General features: G+C 35.7%; 1 protein-coding gene across 1 annotated transcript in view; it reads left to right on the forward strand.

Moving 5' to 3' along the window:
- The window catches only part of Prp16 (ATP-dependent RNA helicase l(1)G0007), a 132,956-nt gene that overhangs the window by 91,269 nt on the left and 20,763 nt on the right, over positions 1 to 20,924 (forward strand). Inside the window, exons 12-13 of the mRNA XM_089096641.1 lie at positions 10,169 to 10,410; positions 20,615 to 20,878. Coding sequence (XP_088952767.1) covers positions 10,169 to 10,410; positions 20,615 to 20,878 — 506 coding nt within the window. The remainder of the gene's footprint in view (positions 1 to 10,168; positions 10,411 to 20,614; positions 20,879 to 20,924) is intronic.

The raw sequence follows: 20,924 nt of genomic DNA on the forward strand, positions 1-20,924 counted from the left end.
AATTTTTTTTTGGCCTTGGGAAGGCATAGGGGTTTTGAGCCCAACTTGTGTTAATTTCTGCTCGTTTTGAGTTTGACTCGGTTATTTATTGTAATATCTGTTCGTTTTGAGTTTCCTTTATTTATCGATGCTGATTTGTGGTAGTTTCATGCTTTGTAGATTATTTGATTTATTTTTGCTCATTTTTTGTAAAATGGAGTTCTTTACTTTTCTTTGAAAAACTTATTTTGTGGAAAAAGTTTTTTTTTAACTATTTTCTGTTTGTTTTATATTGACATAGTCTTTTCAGGGAGAAAGAAAATAATACTTGAAATCTCTTCGTTTTCTTAAGACTTTATAGTTTGGCCTGCTGTTGGTATGCTGGAGAAAATTTTTCAGCAATTTTTTAACAAAATACTCCCTTTTAAAAATCTGCACACAAATAGTAGTGTTTAATTTAGTTTCATACCTCCTCTAGTTGACCTGAAATGGAAAACTGGATACCATTCGCAAAAAATCTGTTTACTCTCTTTCATAGCTTTGATACACTTACGTTATTTTGATTTGGTTAATTTTTAAGAGCAGAAGTAGCCCCGAAAGTTTCAACATAATACCCTCAGTCGTTCTTGGAATACTGCTGAGATACCTTATTAGGAATTAGTATTAACACAGTGCATTTTGAATTAATCTTAAGGAAACATTTAGTTTTTTAACATAATGGGCAAATGAGAGGGTGGGCATGGGAGGGGGATTAGTTGCTCTCCAATCGCTGTCGACTATTAAAAAGGGCATCAGCCCTTTCTATTTTCAATCGAATGAGCCCTTTTCGAACTTCCCACAACAACTCCTTATATACTTTGCCCTGGTCTAAACAACAACAACAACAAAAAATAATAAATTATACCCACATCGATCATTACTATAAAAATGTCAAGCCTTCTAATCACTTTTGACTATTAAAAAGGGCTTTAGACCTTTCGATTTCCAATCGAATGAGCCGTTTTTGAAACGACAACGCTTTCTATAAACACCTTATATGCCCCCCGGGCATATATTACAACCTTTGCCCTAAGGGCTGTTATGGCGGTTGTCATCCCCTAAGACCTATTTTTCACGACTTTTAACCACGTTAAACAAAATAGCTGTCTTAAAATTTGATTGGATGTGTTTTGAGAAATGGCGGGCGTGAGAGAGGCGCTAGTTGCTCTCCAATCACTTTTGACTATTAAAAAGGGCACTAGCCCTTTCAATTTCCAATCAAATGAGCCCTTTTGAAGTTTCTACAACAGTTTCAATAAAAACCTTATATGCCTCCAGGGCATAACTTACAACCCTTGCCCTGAGGGATGGGGGGGTTGTCATTCTCAAAGACCTAATTTCCAGAACTTTCTACTACGTTGAACAAAATGGCTATCTGAAAATCTTGATTGGATGTGTTTGGAGGTTCGGTGGGCCTGAGAGGGGGGTTAGTTACCCTCCAATCACTTCCAACTCTGAAAAAGGGCACTAGCCCTCTCAATTTCCAATTGAATTTTTTGCAGTTTTACGACAGCTCTAACTATAATAACCTTATATGTCCCCAGGCTATAATTTACAGATTTCGCCCCGAAAGCTGTGTGGGTTTTGTCATCCTCAGATACATAATGTATAAATCTTTCAACTACGTCGAACAAAATGACTCTATATTAGCTTTGGTTGAATGTGTTTGGGGAAATGGTGGACGTGAGGGGGGGTTAATTACTCTCCGCTCACTTTCGAATATTAAAAAGGGCAATTTCGATTTCCAATCAAATGAACCCTTTTTGAAACTTCTCCAACAACTTTCTATATAAACTTTATATGCCCCCAGGGCATAACTTACAATACTTGCACTGATAGCTCTGAGGGGGTTATCATCCTAAAAGTCCTAATTTCCAGAACTTTCCACTACGTTGAACAAAAAAGATATCTCAAAATTTTTATTGGATGTGTTCAGGGAAATAATTGGCGTGAGAGCGGCGTTAGTCGCTCTCCGCTCACTTTCTACTATTAAAAAAGGCACTAGCTCTTTTAATTTTCAATTGAATGAACCTTTATGAAGTTTCTATGACAACTCTTTCTATAAAAACCTTATATGCCCCCAGGGCATAAATTACACCCCTTGCCAAGATGACTGTGGGGGGGGGGGTTGTCTTCCTCAAAGAACCAAATCCCAAAACTTACAATTATGTTTAACAAAAAGGTTATATCAAAATTCTGACTGGATGTGTTTGGGGAAAAACTGGGCGTGAGAGGGGGGTTAGTTGCCTCCAAATCACTTTCGACAATCGATTGAGCCCCTTTTCAAGTTTCTACGACAAAGATTTCAATAAATATCTTATTTAGGCATAACTTATAACCCTTGCCCTGAAGACTGTGGGTGGAGTTTCCTACTCAAAGGTATAATTTCCTGAACTTTAAACTACGTTGAATAAAATGACTATCTCAAAATTTTGATTGGATGTGTTTGGGGAAAAGGTGGGCGTGAGACGGGGGCTAGTTGCCCTCCAATCACTTTCGACTATTGAATTTGAGCCCTTTGAATTTCCAATCGAATGAGCCTTTTTTGAAGATTTTACGACAACGCCTTTTCCATAAAAACCTTATATGCCCCCAGGGCATATCTTACAACCATTGCCCTGAAGGCTTTGGGGGTGTGTCCTCCTCAAAAACATAATTTCTATCTGGAAATCAACTACGCCGAACAAAATGGCTATCTTAAAATTTTGATTGCATGTTTTTCGGGAAATGGTGGGCGTGGAAGGGGTGTTAGTTGCCTTCCAATCACTTTCTACTATTAAAAAGAGCACAAGCCACTCCAATTTCCAATTGAATGAGCCCTTTTCGAAGTTTCTACGACAATTCTTCGATTCAAAGTGTCCTGCTCTAAAGGAAAAAAACAATAAATAATACTTTGTGCCAACATCGTTCTTATATGCCCCCAGGGGCATAACTTAAAATCCTTGGCCTGAGGGTTGTGGGGGACTGTCTTCCTCAAAAACATATTTTCTATCCGGAAATCAACTACGCTGAACAAAATGGCTATCTCAAAATTTTGATTGGATGTGTTTTGGGGAACGATGGGCGTGGGGGGGGGGGCTAGTTGACCTCCAATCTTTTTAGACTATAAAAAAGGGCACTAGCCACTCCAATTTGCAATCGAATGAGCCCTTTTTGAAGTCTCTACGACAATTTCTTCGATAAGAAGTGCCCTGGTATGGAAAAAATAAAAAAATAAATAAATAGTACATTGTGCCAACATCGTTCTTTACTTAGGCAGCGCGACTACGCTGCCTATGATTCGTAAGCATGGTTGCCACCGTCAGTGGGATTTCACTAAATCTAGTAAAAAAAAAAAACTAGTAAATTTAGAGGATCTAGTAAATTTCCCGAAATCTAGTAAAAAGCTATGATTTGAAGTAAAAAAAAAATTTCTTATTTTCCATGAATTTAGGGGAAAAAATAGGGTCCATTCATTACAAAGTCTGATTTCGATTAAGTTAGATATTATGGCTACTACTGCTCTCATTTTTGCGATTTCACGTCAACCCTAGCGCTTAAAAATCTCTACTTCTTTCTCGGCTTCTTCTTGATACTCGCTTTGAAAGGCAAACTATTTAAAATCAGGACTGGTATGCCGGCTTAATTTGTTTTCAGGAAATTTTCCTAGACTCTCATAACAGCTGCAATGTTTGTTAGTTAGCCTTGTCCCTTTTTAAAGACGCTGCTGGAAACGAACTTTATCCATCATCGCCCAAGTTCTCTCGGACTCTCTGCAGCTTGCCCCATTCAAGTACTGGAGCCGAGAGACAGTTCTTGATTTTGTCGGTCATCAAAACTAAAAACCGGAATTGGCTAAATGTCTCGAGTGTTTCGTCCCTGATGAAAACGAAGCAAATTGTTCTCAGGTCATCAAGTAGAGTACATGACCGGGTGATCCCCTGTGATTTGACTCGGGCTATCAAGAAATGGAAATAGGTAGATCCATTCAGTCAGAATTCGACACTAGTGGTTACTTTAAATTTGGATGAGGCCCAGGACGACTAAAGCCGTTTAAGTGCGACTTTTTTAATTGTGACTTCCTATTTTTTTTCTTACTGTTCGATTTGTATGATTTGCCTGACCTGAAGACTATTGAAACAATGTTATTTTATTTTTCAACTAATTATTGTATGATATATAAGTTTTCTTTTTTTGGCAGCACTAGTCCAACTTGAGGTGCACTTTTTAATTTACATATTTTTACAACTAAACCGGTAGCCGATTACGTCATTTCCGTTTTAAAGTGACATGTTGTATAGGTTTTTGATTCCCTTGAATACGAACGAGAGAGAATCTAGAAAAAATCAATGTTATTTTATTTTTCAACTAATTATTGTATGATATATAAGTTTTCTTTTTCTTGGCAGCACTAGTCCAATTTGAGGTGCACTTTTTAATTTACACATTTTTACAACTAAACCGGTAGCCGATTACGTCATTTCCGTTTTAAAGTGACATGTTGTATAGGTTTTTGATTCCCTTGAATACGAACGAGAGAGAATCTAGAAAAAATCAGATCAAAGAAAATCCTAAATTAATTGCTTTAAAATCTGCCAGAAATCTTTGTAAGCAGCTTATCCCTTATTTAAAGACCAGCCCATTTAGTGTTTTAAAAGTGGCAAATTTCCTCTTAAAAATGCAAAATTGAAGGGTTTACATTTCAAACCTAAAAACGGAAACTGGGGGCAAATTTCAAAAGCCGTCACTTTCAAACCCACCTCAGATTCTAAGCACTCCATCACCTGAATTGCTCCGTGAATATGAGTTGTTGCGGTTTTTTCTTCGTTGATTGTTTTTTAATTTCTCAATATATCTGAATTTTATGACCTGAAGACCATTGATAAATTTAAAGCCGAGCTTCACCAGCAGGACGTCCAGAATCTAAGATTTCAGACTATTGTTTGACGTCTTGGATACACCGCATCTGTAATATGAAGCCTATCCAGCAGTACATTCAAATGCTAGAAAAAAAGATTTTTGAACATCAAGGTTTCTGGAATTTTCAATTATACTATGAAAACGAAAGAAAAGAGGAAAACTGAAAAAAGGGGAAAAAATTATGGAAATCCTATTGATTATCCCCCTATAGTAAAAGTCGATGCGTGATGGTGCACGCGTAGTGTGCAAATTTTGTTTTCATCATTCAGTAAAAACAGATGCGATTTAGTAAATTTTTCTTCTCAGATTTAGTAAATTCTTCCACGCCACGATGGCAACCCTGTTCGTAAGTACCAACACGCCCAAAATTAGCCACAACTCTACACTTATCTGTGCTTCTAGGAACAAGTTCTAGTTTGAGTGTTGTACTAAATATTTCAGCAGCTGCTTAAGGATATAAAATTTGTCGGTTTTCTTCGTTTCAGAACTAAACTTAAATGTTTTTCCATATTATAACCCTAGAACATAGGTTAATGTCAGCTTTAAGATCGTTCAGTCATGTTATATTTTTACGACAAATTTAAAAGATGTACAAACGTTAGAATTGGACTCAAATTTCACGTTTTAGCCTAAATATGATTAAATAAAAAAACTAGGTTTGTTCACTCAAAGTAAAGAATGACCTTAAACTTAAAACGGGCAAAACTTATTCCGTATATGAGGTGAGCTGCTTTTCCTGAACCACCTGCTCTTTACGTTAATTTTTTATTGTGGTTTAAAAATAGGTCTTATTCCATATCGACCCGCCTTTATGTTTGAGTAGTCGCTCTTAAAGAATCGGGACAAAAATTTAAACTTGATTGTAAAGAGTAGGGGATTATGGAGAGCCCGCCTGCCTCATATATACGGACCATTTTTTTTTAAAGTTTTAATGTCAGCTCTTTGCATTAATTTGACAAAAATTGTTTGCTTGTCTTAATATCTGTTCGTTATTCATAGTTTACCGTGGGTTACACCAGCTGCGAGGAAAGCCACCGCCTCTCAAACCCGACTCGTCAAATCTAAATTTAACTTTTACACGGCAATGCTTCGAGGAAAAGAGCTCACTTCGTGTATTTGCTTTTTTAAATAAAGTATAATTATCTGAATTTAAATGTCATCTTCAAATAAACTGACTCATAATATTTCCCTAAATTTGAAGAATTTTGAAAAACTAGCGCTTTACTGAAACCTGATCTTACTTGAAGTTTTGCGAGAATCAAAATTACATGTTAAAATGCACTGATTTCATTGTCAATGAAAGACTATTGAGAGCCTTATATTTTTTCTGCAGAGCGCTATTGGACTTTTTTGCCCGTAATCGTGATTGAATTTGCCACTGTCCGGCACTATTTCCTCTGCAACTCCCCGCAAAACAGCAGAAAATATCACTTTCCCGGGGTATACTCTTTTTGCCACTTAAAAACAGCGCTATGACTTTTAATTTTCTTTTAATTTTAGTTTGACTTTCAATTTTTGTTCGATTAGTCCCTCTCGAGGGGTTAACAACTGGGCATTTTGAGGAACACATGGAGGCATGAGGCACGGAGGCATGCCGGAGGCATGCCTCATGAGGCACGCCGGAGGCATATTCCAAAGGGCGTAATATGTAAATATATACAGCTTGCCTGTTATTCGGTATATGTCGAATATTTCACCACCTTCAAAAGCGATCTTTTAAAACTTGGAAAAAATCATTTACGCGTTTATTTGGCAAGGAAAAGAACCCCCAAGACTGAAAACAACTAATATGTACCTAAAGAAGAAGGACGGGGGACTGCAAGTTGTTGATATCCATGCAAAAACTAGGTAACCCTACGATGGCACTGATGGTGTCACTTTTTCCTATTACACATGCAGCGTTGCCACTAGCTCAAAAATAAAATTCGATTGTTCTTAAAAAAAAAAATCCCGAAATTTCAAAAAAAAATCCCGAAATATGGTTTTTAAGTTATACAACATAGGGCTGCACGGCGATGACGTAAAAAGCAAGGTGCGAAATTCAAAGTACCGTAAAACGTGGTCTCTAGTAACTAACAACTGATTGTCAATATCCCTAGTATTATTTCGACGTGAAAACGTTCTGGTGGATTAGTAGGATCTACGACAAATATTTTAGGCCAAGACAATTCGCCACAGTTCCGAAAAAAAGTGTCTATACATCCACGTTTCATCGTTATTTGAATTTCCCGCCCAAGAATTGACGTCACGCTTCTCAGCCCTATTCAAAATGGCTTGGCCTGCGGTAAAAGTTGCCTTTTATCACGTCTTCACACGTCCCTTTCCCTTTTATCATACCTGCTTTTCTGTTTAGTGGCTGTGCCAAGACACACCGTTGGATTTGGGATTCTTAATTGTACTAAAAAAAAGAATCTGCTGCTTTGACACGAAAGAATCCGGAAGAAACACAGATCCCTTTTTCTCGAATGTACTTAGAATCCAACTTTCTTGGTATTAAACCCAGACCTTTAGGTATTTGAAGAGAAAACTGTAAAGCAACAGTCAGAAAAACTGTTACTACCGAGTTATTAGTAAAAAGTGCTAAGTAAAGCAACCAACTAAAAAAAAATAACTAGTTTCTCAGATATTTATTGGTACGTTTCAGTAATCATCTCGCTAATCACAGCTTAAATGACAACCCTAAGAAACTGGACAAATGAGCTTCAGTAAATCAAACTAAGCTCGGTTAGCACAAGTATAAACACTAAGTCTTCTACTACTAATCTTCTACTGAGCATAGCAAGTTTTCCGATGGTATTCATCGCTTCCGCTGCCCTAGATCTCGGAATGTATTCGAGACTCATAAAATTATATCAAGAACTCAAGCGAATGGGGGACGAGGGGTACACGCAGTTGAGTTGGAAGGGCCAGCCCCGCCGTGGGTGGCCTCCTCGTCCGTAGGAGACATGGTTCAAGATTCTGTTCAGTTCTGTGCCCTCATGCACGTCGGTATTAAGGTTATTTTTGGTTTTTGTTTATAGGTTGGTTGTATTTTTTTTTTTTTTGTCGATTAAGGTTGGTCGTAAAAAGGGCTGAAAAAAGAAAAAAAAGAAGGAAAAAAGTGCCACCGCAAGAATGGGTTTCTTGTGGACGAAGGACGCCCAGTCTACGGGAGAGCATATAGTTTTTTTTGTGTTAAAAATTTTTAAAGTTGTAAGAGTAAGCCTTTTGGAAGACCACCTTTAAAATTCGAATTCGTATTAGTGAAAATTGAAGGATATGAATTTTAAGAAATTGAAGTAAAAATGCCACCGGAAAAGCGTCTCCTAGAGAGGGAAGGACACCCTGGAACAGGGGGAGCGATAGATATTTGGCAAGAATAAGTTAAATGGTAGTATCCCTTCATGTCCAGAGCATGTACTATGTCCAGAGCACATGTCCAGAGCACACTTGTAGTATGCCAGAGCATTATTAGTGCTATACCGTAAACATTATGTATTTCAAACGGCCTGCTTTTATTTGCGATAAGTATCAATGAAAAAAAAAATTGCAATGCTAATTATGAAAGGAAAACACAGTTTCGTAAAATAAATACGTTTGTGACCTCACAATTGAGTTTTACCATTTTAGAACAAGACGTTTTTTGTCAATGCCTCTTCTTTCGAATCCATACCGTTCAAAGGTTTAGGAATTGGTAACGTCAATTGCTAATTTTTGAAGCGATCAGTTTAGCTTTTTGAAGCAATATATTAAATTGGTGAATATATGTAGGATTCGCTTTGACTTTGATGCATTGGAAAAGAGTGTTTTTAAAATGAGGCGAGTATTAATAAAAATTTATTCCATATTCGATTAATGAAATTAGATTGATTGTTAAAAATAAAATGATTTATAATAACTAAGACGTAATGAAAATACTGAAAAACAGGCATAAATTTTCAATAAAAAAACACAAAAATAACTTTTTTTCACTAATAATAATGAAAGTTTAAATGTTTCAGCTTTATGTCTAGAAGCCTTTATCAACGAGGAAAAAAAAGTATAAACAGAACATGTAAAGAACAGGGGAAAAAATACAAAAGCTTATACCCTTTTTTGTATATTTTCATTTCGTTTTAATTGTAAATAGAAAGGCAGTGGGGTCTAAGAAATTATTTTGATGCATAAAAAAAAAAAAATTTGAAAGCTTGAGCAGTTTTTTGACTGTCCAATGTTAAAGAGAGAAACTGTTTAAGATACATTCTGTTTTCAGTAAAACCTAAGCGACCTTATACCCTTTTGGGTTTAGAAGGGGTCCCCTTTAATTTTGGTAGTTTCTGCTCATTTTAATTTTGACTTTATTAGTTATTTTAATTTCTGTTGTTCTAGGTTTCATTTATTAATGCAAACTCGTAGTAATATCTATTTTTTTTAAGTTTGCCGTGATTATTCGTTATACTTAATGTTCGCTTTAGGTCTTTATGTATTCATTCATAGTACTTTCTGTTCATCCTAAGTTTGACTCGTATTTCTGCTCTTTCTAGGTGTTGATATTACCCTTTACTTTTGCGAAAATCTTTTTTCGGATTTTGTTTTTAATTAATTTTTGCTCGTTTTTAATTGGTTTATTTCTATATCTGGTTGATTGTAGGAATATTTGTAGAGTTTTGTAAGCTTTTATGTTCACGAACCAAAATGTTACATTGCAATTAAAATTTTATGCAGCATGTGAGTCAAGGTCGTGTCCGGGGATTTGAACCCCCTTCCCTGAAAATATTGCTTTTGTATTCCCCCCCCCACTCCGAAAAAAATCCTGGATACGACCCTGATGGGAGTATTCAGTAAATATTTTCGATCCGCCGTAGTTTTGCGTATTTACTTTTTTACAGTAGTAAAAAAATTGGTTTGATGGGGGGGGGGGTTAATTATACAGATTATCAATCGTTTTTTTTTTGTATTTTATGGGGCTGAAGTCATTTTAAACCCCATCCTGTGGTTACATATGAATATAGACGTATCTTACTCATTCTTTTTTTTTGTCTTAACGGTTGGTTTGTATATAGAAATAAATGTCTAGGTTATTTGTAAAGGAATTTTGGTTTCGTTGTCTTTAAATAATAATTAGGCCTATGTCTTTTTCTGAAACAATTTGCGTTTTTTTTTCACAATTTAATTAAGCGTGTTTTTTCGCTTTACTGTAAAGTTTGAGAACTTGGATAGAACAATTTTATATGGAGCGATAAGGATTTTGCGAAATCTAAAACAAGTTTAAATGAATTTAACCTCTTTCCAGGTCAAGAAGATATAGAAATAACTTGTGAAGTGTTGGCGGAAAGATTAGCTGAAGTGGATGAAGCACCCGAGCTATTAGTTCTCCCCATTTACTCCCAGCTCCCTTCTGATCTTCAAGCAAAAATTTTTCAGAAGTCTCCCGAGGGTATCCGAAAATGTGTAGTTGCCACAAATATCGCTGAAACTTCACTGACTGTTGATGGTATCATGTATGTTGTAGATAGCGGCTATTGTAAGCTGAAAGTAAGTTTTTTTTTTCAATGAAGTATTTTCATAACTTTTGAATGGTAATCATGCCCTGTGTTGTTGTAATAATTCTTGTTTAATTAGTATCCTAAGTAAAGTAGGGCAGTCCTCGAGTTTTATGGGTTTTTTCTTTTTTTTTTAATCGAAATTTGATTTCGATTGCTTGCACATTTAATAGCCATTTTCAGGTATAACAGTAACTTATTTTATTTTGTTTTTCGGAATATTCTTATCATTATAATTTATTGCATATATACAAGTATGACTTCGCCGCTGGGTCCTGGCACTCGGCGCGTGGTAGGCTTCTATATATCTGTTTTCATTGTCACTTGTCTTCTAACCGCAGACAATTTGCTGTCTTTTCATACTGTTTTTTTTTTCAAATATATTTGATTATTAAAGCAAGTCCGATTTCTAACAACGATATCTACTAAGCTTTAAACTTTTGGTATTCTTTTTTAAGGTTTTCGAATTGTTGTAAACACTTGTAAAAATATATACAAATATTTTTGCAATTACCAGCCCTTGGCCTCGGCATTCTGCACGTAGCTGGCTTCTATTTATGAATTCTCATTTTCGCTTGTCTTCTAACCGCAGACAATTTACTGTCTTTTCATACTGGAGTCTTTTCAAAGATATTTGATTATTAAAGCATGTTTTGAACTATTTTTTAGTGATTCTGAACTGAACTAAAAAACTTTTCATTCTATTGTCATGTCTTAAAATACATTGTATATATTTATAAGAAAAGAAATTTGGTAACGATTTATTTCTAACAACGATCTTTATTGAGCTTCAGAGTTTTGGTTTTACTTTCTAAGGTTTTTGAATTGTTGTAATCCCTTGTTAAGATATCGAATGATGATATGTAAGAATTGCAAATTTCTGTTTTTTTTGGGCCTTCCTACTGACATTTTATAACTAGCTTCATTCAAACCTAATAGTTTAATCACGTAGCGAGTTGATTTTGTCTAACAAAAAAAACTAATTTTAAAGTTTTCAGGCATTTTTCGAGTTTGAATTAAACATAAAAATTGAAAATCTTCAATTTTTCACAAGTGTGGCAAGTGTCATGACGTCATTGCAATTTTACTGCATGACCTCATTTGCAAAAATAAAATTCTTGGATTTTATCTGACAAAAGAACTAATTTAAAAACTTTCAGGCATTTTTCTAGTTTGAATTAAAACATTCTAATAGTGTAATAATAGTGTTCTAAAAGTGTACTTCTTTTTTTGATGATCCGACTCTAGTTTTAGATGTTCTGAATCTGCCATGGTTTGTTCTTTACTATGTTTCAGCTATTTACAACCTTAATACCGATGAAACTTAAGTAATCCGTATTTATAATTAACTATACTGATCCTCTATATAACTCTTTCTAGGTTGCTAGCTACCGCTGCAAACCCGGATTATAATAAGCTATATTGATCCTTTATGTAAAGTTGCCTATACAAGTTAGTATAAACAAGAGCTCGTTCTTTATTATAACTTTTAATATAACTACCGCTGCAAACCGGATTAACTGAAAATTGAAAGTCTTCTTGAAAGACAGGTGCTATTTGTGTTGGCTGGGCTTCCCTTCTTATCCTTTCTTGGGCTGCCAATTGTCTCTGTAGATCCACTGCAACCCGGATTAACTGAAAATTAAAAATCTTCTTGAAAGACATGTGCTATTTCTGTTGGCTTGGCTACCTTTCATCTCCTTTCTTGGCTTGCCCATTGTCTCTGTAGATCTCTAATGTCTCTTTCTAATTAAACAACTCCCTGGCTACTGCAAGGCTTGTATCTCTTCTCATCTTGCCTGTCTGGCGTTGCATGTCTTTCTCCATTACCTTTCCTTTTTGGTTAATCCAACAATAGAAAACTTTTTTTCCTTGTATCTATGGTCCTTTAGAATTTGCTTCTTTTGCCTCGGCTTGTCTTTTGTCATTGTGAAAAACACAACGCCGAACCTTTGTTTTTTAACAGAGGCTGATGATGTGTCAAGTTTTGGAGGTTTTGTAATATGTTGAACGTTGACTTTTGCCACGGCTTGTCTTTTGTCATTATGAAACACATATAATCGAACCTTTGTTTTCTTAACAAAGGCCTGGTAAGTATTAATGACCTCATCCATGTCAAAGTCCCAAACTCAATCATCATCGCTATTATTTTCGACTGTGAAACGGTATCGTTGCTGTTCATTTTCATTTTCCATACGCTCTAATTGTCGTTTTCGTTTGTCTTCTAACCAACTGCATCTTTGCTGTTCATTTTCATTTTTTATTCGCTCTATTGTCATTTTCGCATATCTTCTAACCGCCTGTGTCTTTGCTGATCATTTTCATTTTTGACAGGTTGTAGGATTTTAAATACTTCAGATGCTTTAGCAATGGCTTTTTCTTTAGCTGCCCGTATTGGTGTTGTCGCAACCGATGGTCCAGCTTGTCTTTTGTCATTATGAAGCACATATCTCAGAACCTGTTCTTTTCTTAACAAAGGCCTTGTAAGTATTGACGACCTCATCTATGTCAAAATCCCAAACCCAATCATCATCACTATCATTTCTGTCTGTGAAACCGTATCTTTGCTGTTCATTTTCATTTTTCATACGTTCTAATTCTCGTTTTCGTTTCATCTTCTAACCACTGTGTCTTTGATGTGTGCATTTTCATTTTTCATACGCTCTAATTCTGATTTTCGTCTATATTGTAACCGCGGGTGTCCATTTCATTTTTGAAATGTTTTGGGATTTTGATTGCTTCAGATACTTTAGCAATGACCTTTTCTTTATCTGCCCGTATTGGCGGTGTCGCAACTGATGGTCCAGGTTGTCGATTTTCACATCTTGTCAGGTTTGATAGTTTAGGTGTTGGTTCCAGAGAATCGTCATTAACTGTAACTCCAAATTTTCGTTTTTTGGGTCTTCCTTTAGACATTGTGTTGGATAAATAAGTGATTTTGTTAGATTAATGACTGACTACATTTGGAGACTTACGTGGCTTATATAAGATAAATCCCGCGCAACCTGTACCGCTACGATCTCGCTGTTTTTTTGTTTTTTTTTGCAATTTAAATTGCAGTCAATCTGAAAACCAAGATACCTAGTATCAAACATTTGATTGATCCGCGTATCGTCTAAATTAACTAGACCAGGAACATTATCAATAATCCTGGTACGGCTAAAAATCATGTAATTAGTTTCGCTCTCGTTTTCGGCTAAACAACTAAGACTGCTAAAAACATGCAGGTTATGTAACACTTTATTTGCTTTTGAAACAAGCTCACTCAAAGCCTTACCAGCAATTGTGATAGCTGTGTCATCTGCAGAGGATGTTATGGCGGCATCGGGAATGTAGACTGTAATGTGTAGACATAAATTAAATATAAAAGCAGACCTAATTAAGAACCTTGTGGTACCCCACATAGTACAGGACGAATGGGACTGACATTATCGCCCGCCACTACACGCATTGACCTGCCATACGAATACGAAAGAAACCAATCAATCTATGTATCCCTAAATTGCAAATCCTAAATTGCTAAATTGCAAAAGAATCAAGGTAAGAATACAGTTTCTTACGAGCAGCCTTTTCAAAAAAAAATTGAGAATAATAATAGAATCGATATATTTCTCTTTTGATATTTATCTTTTGTCGCTGCCTTTATGCAAAGGTGTAATTTTTACCTGTTTTAAATTATCTGAGAACTGGTCCATTCCTTTAAATAGGTTCACCAAGTATTGAAGACAAGTCAAGAGGTAAGCTGCGGTAGACTTGAATGCCTTAAGGCAAAGACTGTCAATTCCAGCTGAATTTGGCTTTATTGATTTCAGCACGTCCTTGAGATCAGTCTGAATGCACTTTTCCGATTTCATGGAACGACCTTCCCCAAGGTCATCAATAAACATCTTGTTTTTATAACCCTGGTCAGCAAGATCATTTTTAATCATCAATTATAACGGTTGAAAAATATTTAAAAAAATACATCGCTAACATCTTTCTTATTTTTAACTTTCCTTTTGCCTGCTACAAGTTCACCTACTCAGTATAATGCTATTACCACTTAGTACCTCATTTATCACTTTCCAAGGTTCCTAATTATCACCGTTTTCACCACGACATTACTCTGAATAATAATGCTTCATTAATGAACTTCTGAGGGAGTTAACATTTTTTCGAAGTTTCTTTATTTCTTCAAGGTTTTGTTGCGCTAGAGAATCGAGGTACAACCGATAAAATCTGTTCCGTTCACTAATTTCCGTTCCAAGATTTTATCATTCGTCACCCACGGTTTCCTTGGACCATTTTTCTTCTAAAAAAAAAAGAAAAGAAAATTAATATTAAGAAGACTAAGTCACTAAGGCTAGGAATAGGTAAAGATGAAAAGGTGACGTTTGGTAATGAAAGATTCATCAGATTTGCAGCTTCACTTACCGTGGTAGTATCAGAGGCAACGCTATAGCGGTGCCTATAGCAAAGGCTATACGGCTCCAATGTTTTATTAATTTTTTTTTTCCCAGAGGCACTTCATATGGAAAGGGTCGTCGTATAAACTTCAAAGGGGGCTCATTCGATTGGAAATCGATTGGAAATTGGAAATCGGGTTCCAGTGCCCTTTTTAAGGGTCAGAAGTGATTGGAAGGCAAATAACACCCCATTCACGCCCACCATTTCCCCAAACACATCCTATCAAAACTTTGAGATAACCATTTTATTATAGGTAGTTGATTTTATGATAGAAATTATGTTTTTGAGGAAGAAACTCCCCCCACAGCCCTCAGGGCACGGGTTTTAAGTTATGCCCTGGGGGCATATAAGGTTTTTATAGCAAGCTTTGTCGTAGAAACTCCAAAAAGGGTTCATTCGATTGAAAATCCTAAGGGCTAGTGCCCTTTTTAATAGTCGAAAGTGATTGGATGGCAACCCACCTCTCACGCCCACCTTTTCCCCAAACACATCCAATCAAAATTTTAAGATAGCCATTTTGTTCAACGTAGTTGGAAATTCTGGAATTAGGTTTGAGGCTGGCAACCCCTCCCCAGCCCTCAGGGCAGTGGTTTTGAGTTATGCCCTGGGGGCATACAAGTTTAGAGATAGTTATTTTGTTAAAAATAGTTCAAAGATCATATAACAAAAACTCCGGTGTCGACATAACCCCCCAAGGCCCGAGGGCATATTGGTGTCTATTGGTTCCATGGTTCTTATGGAAGGAGTGCTCGTATAAACTCCAAAAAGGGCTCATTAGATTGGAAATTGAAATTTCTAGTTCACTTTTTAAGAGTCATAAGAGATCGGAGGGCACCTAGCCCCCCCCCCCGCCGCACCCTTTTTTCCTCAAAACCATCCGATACGAACTTTGAGATAGCCATTTTGTTAAATAGTTAAAGACCATATAACGAAAACTCCGGGGCGGGACACAGCCCCCCAAGGCCCGAGGGCAGGCGTTGTAAGTTATGCCCTGGGGGAATATATGGTTCGTATGGAAGGGATGCTCGTAAAAACTTCATAGAGGGCTCATTTGATTGGAAATTGAAAGTTTTAGTTCAGTTTTTAAGATTCGAGAGATTTAAGTGCAACTAGCCCCGCTCCCCCAAGCCCTTTTTTCCCCAAACCCATCCGCTACAAATTTGGAAAATTGTTATTGTTGTTGTTATTGCCGTTTTTTTGAAAATTGTTAAAAAATTAGAAAAAAAAAACTCCGATCTCATCACAACCCCCCCCCCCCCAGGGCCTGGGTGATAGGCTTTGTAAGTTTTGTCCTGGGGGCGTATATGGTTCTTATGAAAGGGATGCACGTATAAACTTCAGAGAGGGCTCATTTGATAGGAAATTGAAAGTTCTAGTTCACATTTTAAGAGTCAAAAGAGATCGGAGGGCAACTAGCCCCCCCGCCCCCCCACACACACCTTTTTGTCCCCAAACCCATCCGATACAAATTTTGAGATAGCCATTTTTTATATCGTTCAAAGGTCAGATAACAAATGTCGACACACACCCCCCCCCGGGTTCGGAGGCAGGCGTTGTAAGCTATGTCCTGTGGTTGCATATGGTAATTATGAAAGAGGTACTCGTATAAACTTCAGAGAGGGCTCAATTGACTGGAAATTAAAAGTTCTAGTTCATTTTCTCAGAGTAAAGAAAGATCGCAAGGCAACTATCCCCCCTCCCACGCCTTTGGGTTTATCGGATGGACAAACCCATCCGCTAAAAATTTGAGGTGGCCATTTTGTTAAAAATAGTTCAAACATCAGATATTAAAACTCTGGGGTTGACACAGCCCCCCCCCCCAGGGACAGGCGTTGTAAGTTATGCTCTGGGGGTATATATGGTTCTTATAGAAGGGATGCTCATATAAACATCAGAGAGCTCATTTGATTGAAAATAGAAAATTTTAGTTCACTTTTAAAGAGTCAAAAGAGACCGAAGGGCAATTAGTCGATACCAGTTTTGATACTTTGATGAACATTAATTTTTTTTTTTTAAAGTTTGGTTTTGAAATAAGGAATTTTTAAATACTTAAATTTTATGCAATCAAAAACGAACAAAAATTAATTAAAAAACAAACTTTACAAAAAATAAGTTTTTCAAAGAAAAGTAAAGGCCATTTTATACTTAAGCTCAGCAGTTACAAATACCTGTTAAAATCCAAACTCAAAACGACCAGAAATTACTATTAAAGAATAAATGAAACCCAAAATGAACATGAATTAAATAAACAGTCATAGCAAAAAAACATACAACAAGTAATAATATAACTGAATAAATAGAGCTTAAAGCGGGCACTGCTTAGATTGAATATGAAAATCAAGCTTAAAACGAAAAAAAAATATTTTGCTATTTAAGTATAAATGAACCTTAAAACGAACAGAAATTAAATAAACAATCAATGCAAACAAACATACATTAGATATTAATGTAAATGAACAAATAAATCTTAAAACAAGTGAAACTTAAATTGAATATGGAAATCAAGCTTGAAACGAACAAAAATCACTATAAACAAGAGTTTGGGTATCACTATAAAAGTCGAAAACCTACTGCGTCATTGGCGCTTTACTGAAAACTCTATTCGTCTTGAACAGTCTTGGAAAGTATAAACAACATCAGATTGAATATTTGATGTATAATAATATTAATTGTTGAAAGATCCATCAGTTCAAGAATTTATTTCACTTTAATTTTATTTTTATTTTCAACGCTGTAAGAACTGGAAAAGAAAATATTTGTAATATAATTCGTTTTCAGTTAAGCACCAATGATGGAGTAGACTTTTGGTTTTTAGTTACAGTTAATGAAGGGGGCAGTATCCGAACTTTTGTTTGTAGTGAAACTATGTTCGTCTTGAACAACTTTGGAAAGAACTAATAAATTTAACTAAATATTTGATGTAAGTATAATGATATTAATTGCTGAAGACTCGTCAGTTCAAAATTTTACTATAATTTTAATGTTTATTTTCAATGTTGTAATAATTACAAAAGGAAATATTTGTAATATAATTCGTTTTCAGTAAAGCCCCAATGAAGCAGTAGGTTTTAGACTTTTACAGTGAAAGAAGGAGGGAAAACCCAAACTCTTGTTTGTAGTGACTTTTGTTCGTTTTAAGCTTGATTTCCATATTCAACTTAACTTTCACTCGTTTTAAGATTTATTTATTCATTTACGTTAATATCTGTTGTATATTTGTTTGCATTGATTGTTTATTTAATTTATGTTCGTTTTAAGTTTCATTTGTACTTCAATTGCAAAATATTTTTTTTTGTTTTAAGCTTGATTTTCATATTCAATCTAAGCATTACTCGCGTAATGATCTATTTATTCATTTATATTATTACTTGTTGTATGTTTTTTGCCATGATTGTTTATTTAATTTCTGTTCGTTTTTGGTTTCGTTTATTCTTTAATAGTAATTTCTGGTCGTTTTGAGTTTGAATTTTAACAGGTATTTGTGTTTGCTCAGCTTAAGTTTAAAATGGCCTTTACTTTTCTTAGAAAAACTTATTTTCCGGAAAGTTTTTTTTAATTAATTATTAGTAAAGACGGTGGGAGCAGTGAAGATGTTAAAAGTAGAATAGCCAAGGCTCAGGGTGTTTTTTCACAGTTAAAAAAGTTTGGAAGAATAGGAAGATAAGTCTGAAAACCAAGGTTAGAATCTTAGAAGCTACAGTGGTGACAGTGGTAAAATATGGCTCTGAAGCATGGGCGCTCAGAAAAGCAGATGAAGATTTTCTAGACGTTTTCCAGAGAAATTGCTTAAGGATTGTTCTGGGTACCCGGCTAACTGAGCGTATTTCAAACAATAGGCTGCACGAAAAATGTGGTTCAATGCCGCTCTCTAGGGCTATAACGAAAGAAAGGTTGAGGTGGCTAGGGCACGTTGTGTGGATGAAGGATGACAGATCTCCGAAGATTTTTCCTTTCGGCCAATCGTCTAGGGCTAAACGGAAAGCAGTCGTCTGGGGTGGGCAGGTTTAAAAGAAATGGGGACTTCGTGGGAGGGTGTAAAAAGGAAGGCTTTGAATAGATTGGGATGGAGGAGGAGCGTGCGTAGCTGTGTTGGCCTCAGGCGAATTGGTGCTGCGGTGAGTTGTTAGTAGTAGTAGTAGTGGTAATATTTTCTTCTTACGAACAACCTTCATAGGGTAACACTTACCACAAGTAGGTAACAATATTTTTATTTTCAAAAACTGAAACGCCAACTATGTGTTTTCTTTTTCATTCATAACTTACCTCCCAGAAAACTATGCCTAAATCTTCTGGAAACTGTTTAAGACTGCCCGGCATAATGTCGCTCACTGTCGTCCTCGATAGATTCGACACTTCAAAAATATTTGCTGTTATGTAACGAACTCCAATGGCCAATACATAGATCCGTTTCTGTCACATTAATTATATTGCTATTCATGATATCAATATATCTACTATGCTTCTTTGGCCTAACATTAACTTAAGCAGGATCATTTGCCACCCGAGAGAACAACACGTCATCAAAACTAAATGGATTATTTTCGAACGATTTATAATACTCAGAGTTAATGCAAGAAGCGATTAACCTGATTTAACTTCACTGACAACAAATGGTGATGCGTCCCCGGTTGACAGTAGACAAAACCGATGAATGTAATGCCTGTGCCACATCATAGTCACATCTCTCAATAAAGAAAGCCAATTATTATGAATGAAAAGGAAATTTCCTTGATTTTAGCGTCACACTTGTATTTAAAATGCAAAAAATCAAAATTGCAAGAAATTAATTTAAAGAGTTTGCTCCAACAGTAATTTGTGTCCAACTGTTCTCTACTAATATTAAGTCTTCTTAACTTTTGTCAGATTTCTTTCCCAGATAGAAAAACCGCTGTTCTAAGTTCCCATCATTTCTAGTTCTAAAAAGTGTGCCTTAAGCGTTGACTCTGATTGGTCAGTCAAGAAATGTATGTTTGAACCTTGAACAATTGTAAACTCGAGAAATTACAAACGGCGATCGTAATTGACGCTATAGTCGTACTTAATTTTTATTTTTATCGGCAAGCGTGACTGTAATATGGCACAGGTATAAAACCAATACGAAACTGTGAAAATTAATGAAGTAACAAAAACCAGGTAAACAGATAACAAATAATCAAATAATGAGGTACAATTAAAAAATGAAAAAGACGTTTCATTACTTAAAAGTAGTCCATGCAGAAATAATCATATGGAGATAGGCTACTAATAATTTATACAAGAATGAGGGAGGTATCAGAAGATTTCGTCTAGTGACCAGAACCTCCAAGGTGAAGAATGACTAGTTTTGTGAAAGACTTGTTCTCAAATTTATTTCTAGCCACCTTTAGAATATCACGCTTCTTGTGTATTATTGTGCTTCTTGCCTAATATTGCGCTTCTTGTCTCTAATTTATGCAAATACTGTTGGAAAATTAAACCTTTTAGTCTTCGTAAGCTACTATTTTCCTGAAAACAATGTATCGAAGGAAAAAATAAACAGCTTGTTTTAATATATTGAACTGTTTAAATTTTTCCCTTGCTCGACGGTTTTTAGTAAACGCTGAAGAAAAGAATTTCAATGCTTAGATGAAAAGCTTTAAGAAATCAGAAAACCAACGTCCAAGATATGTTATTCAAACAGGAATTTGGCATTTTAGAAAAATTGGAAATGTATGTCTAATCAATAAAACATAACTCTAGTTACTTTTAAGTTTTAATCATTTTGTTACTAGGTGTATAACCCAAGGATTGGTATGGATGCTCTCCAGATTTATCCTATCAGTCAGGCCAATTCAAATCAGCGATCTGGAAGAGCAGGAAGAACTGGACCAGGTACCTGTTATAGGCTTTATACTGAGCGACAATATAAGGATGAGCTGTTGACAACAACTGTGCCTGAAATTCAGCGAACAAATTTGGCTAACGTTGTCCTACTACTTAAATCACTTGGAGTTGATGACTTATTGCAGTTTCACTTTATGGACCCACCTCCTCAGGTAATATATTAGGATTTTCAGCTTGATGGTTGGATAATTTAACCAG

This window comes from Artemia sp. Qi Xiang Cuo, chromosome 11 (genome assembly GCF_049724085.1).
Source record: "Artemia sp. Qi Xiang Cuo chromosome 11, ASM4972408v1, whole genome shotgun sequence".
Taxonomy (NCBI): Eukaryota; Metazoa; Arthropoda; class Branchiopoda; order Anostraca; family Artemiidae; genus Artemia; species Artemia sp. Qi Xiang Cuo.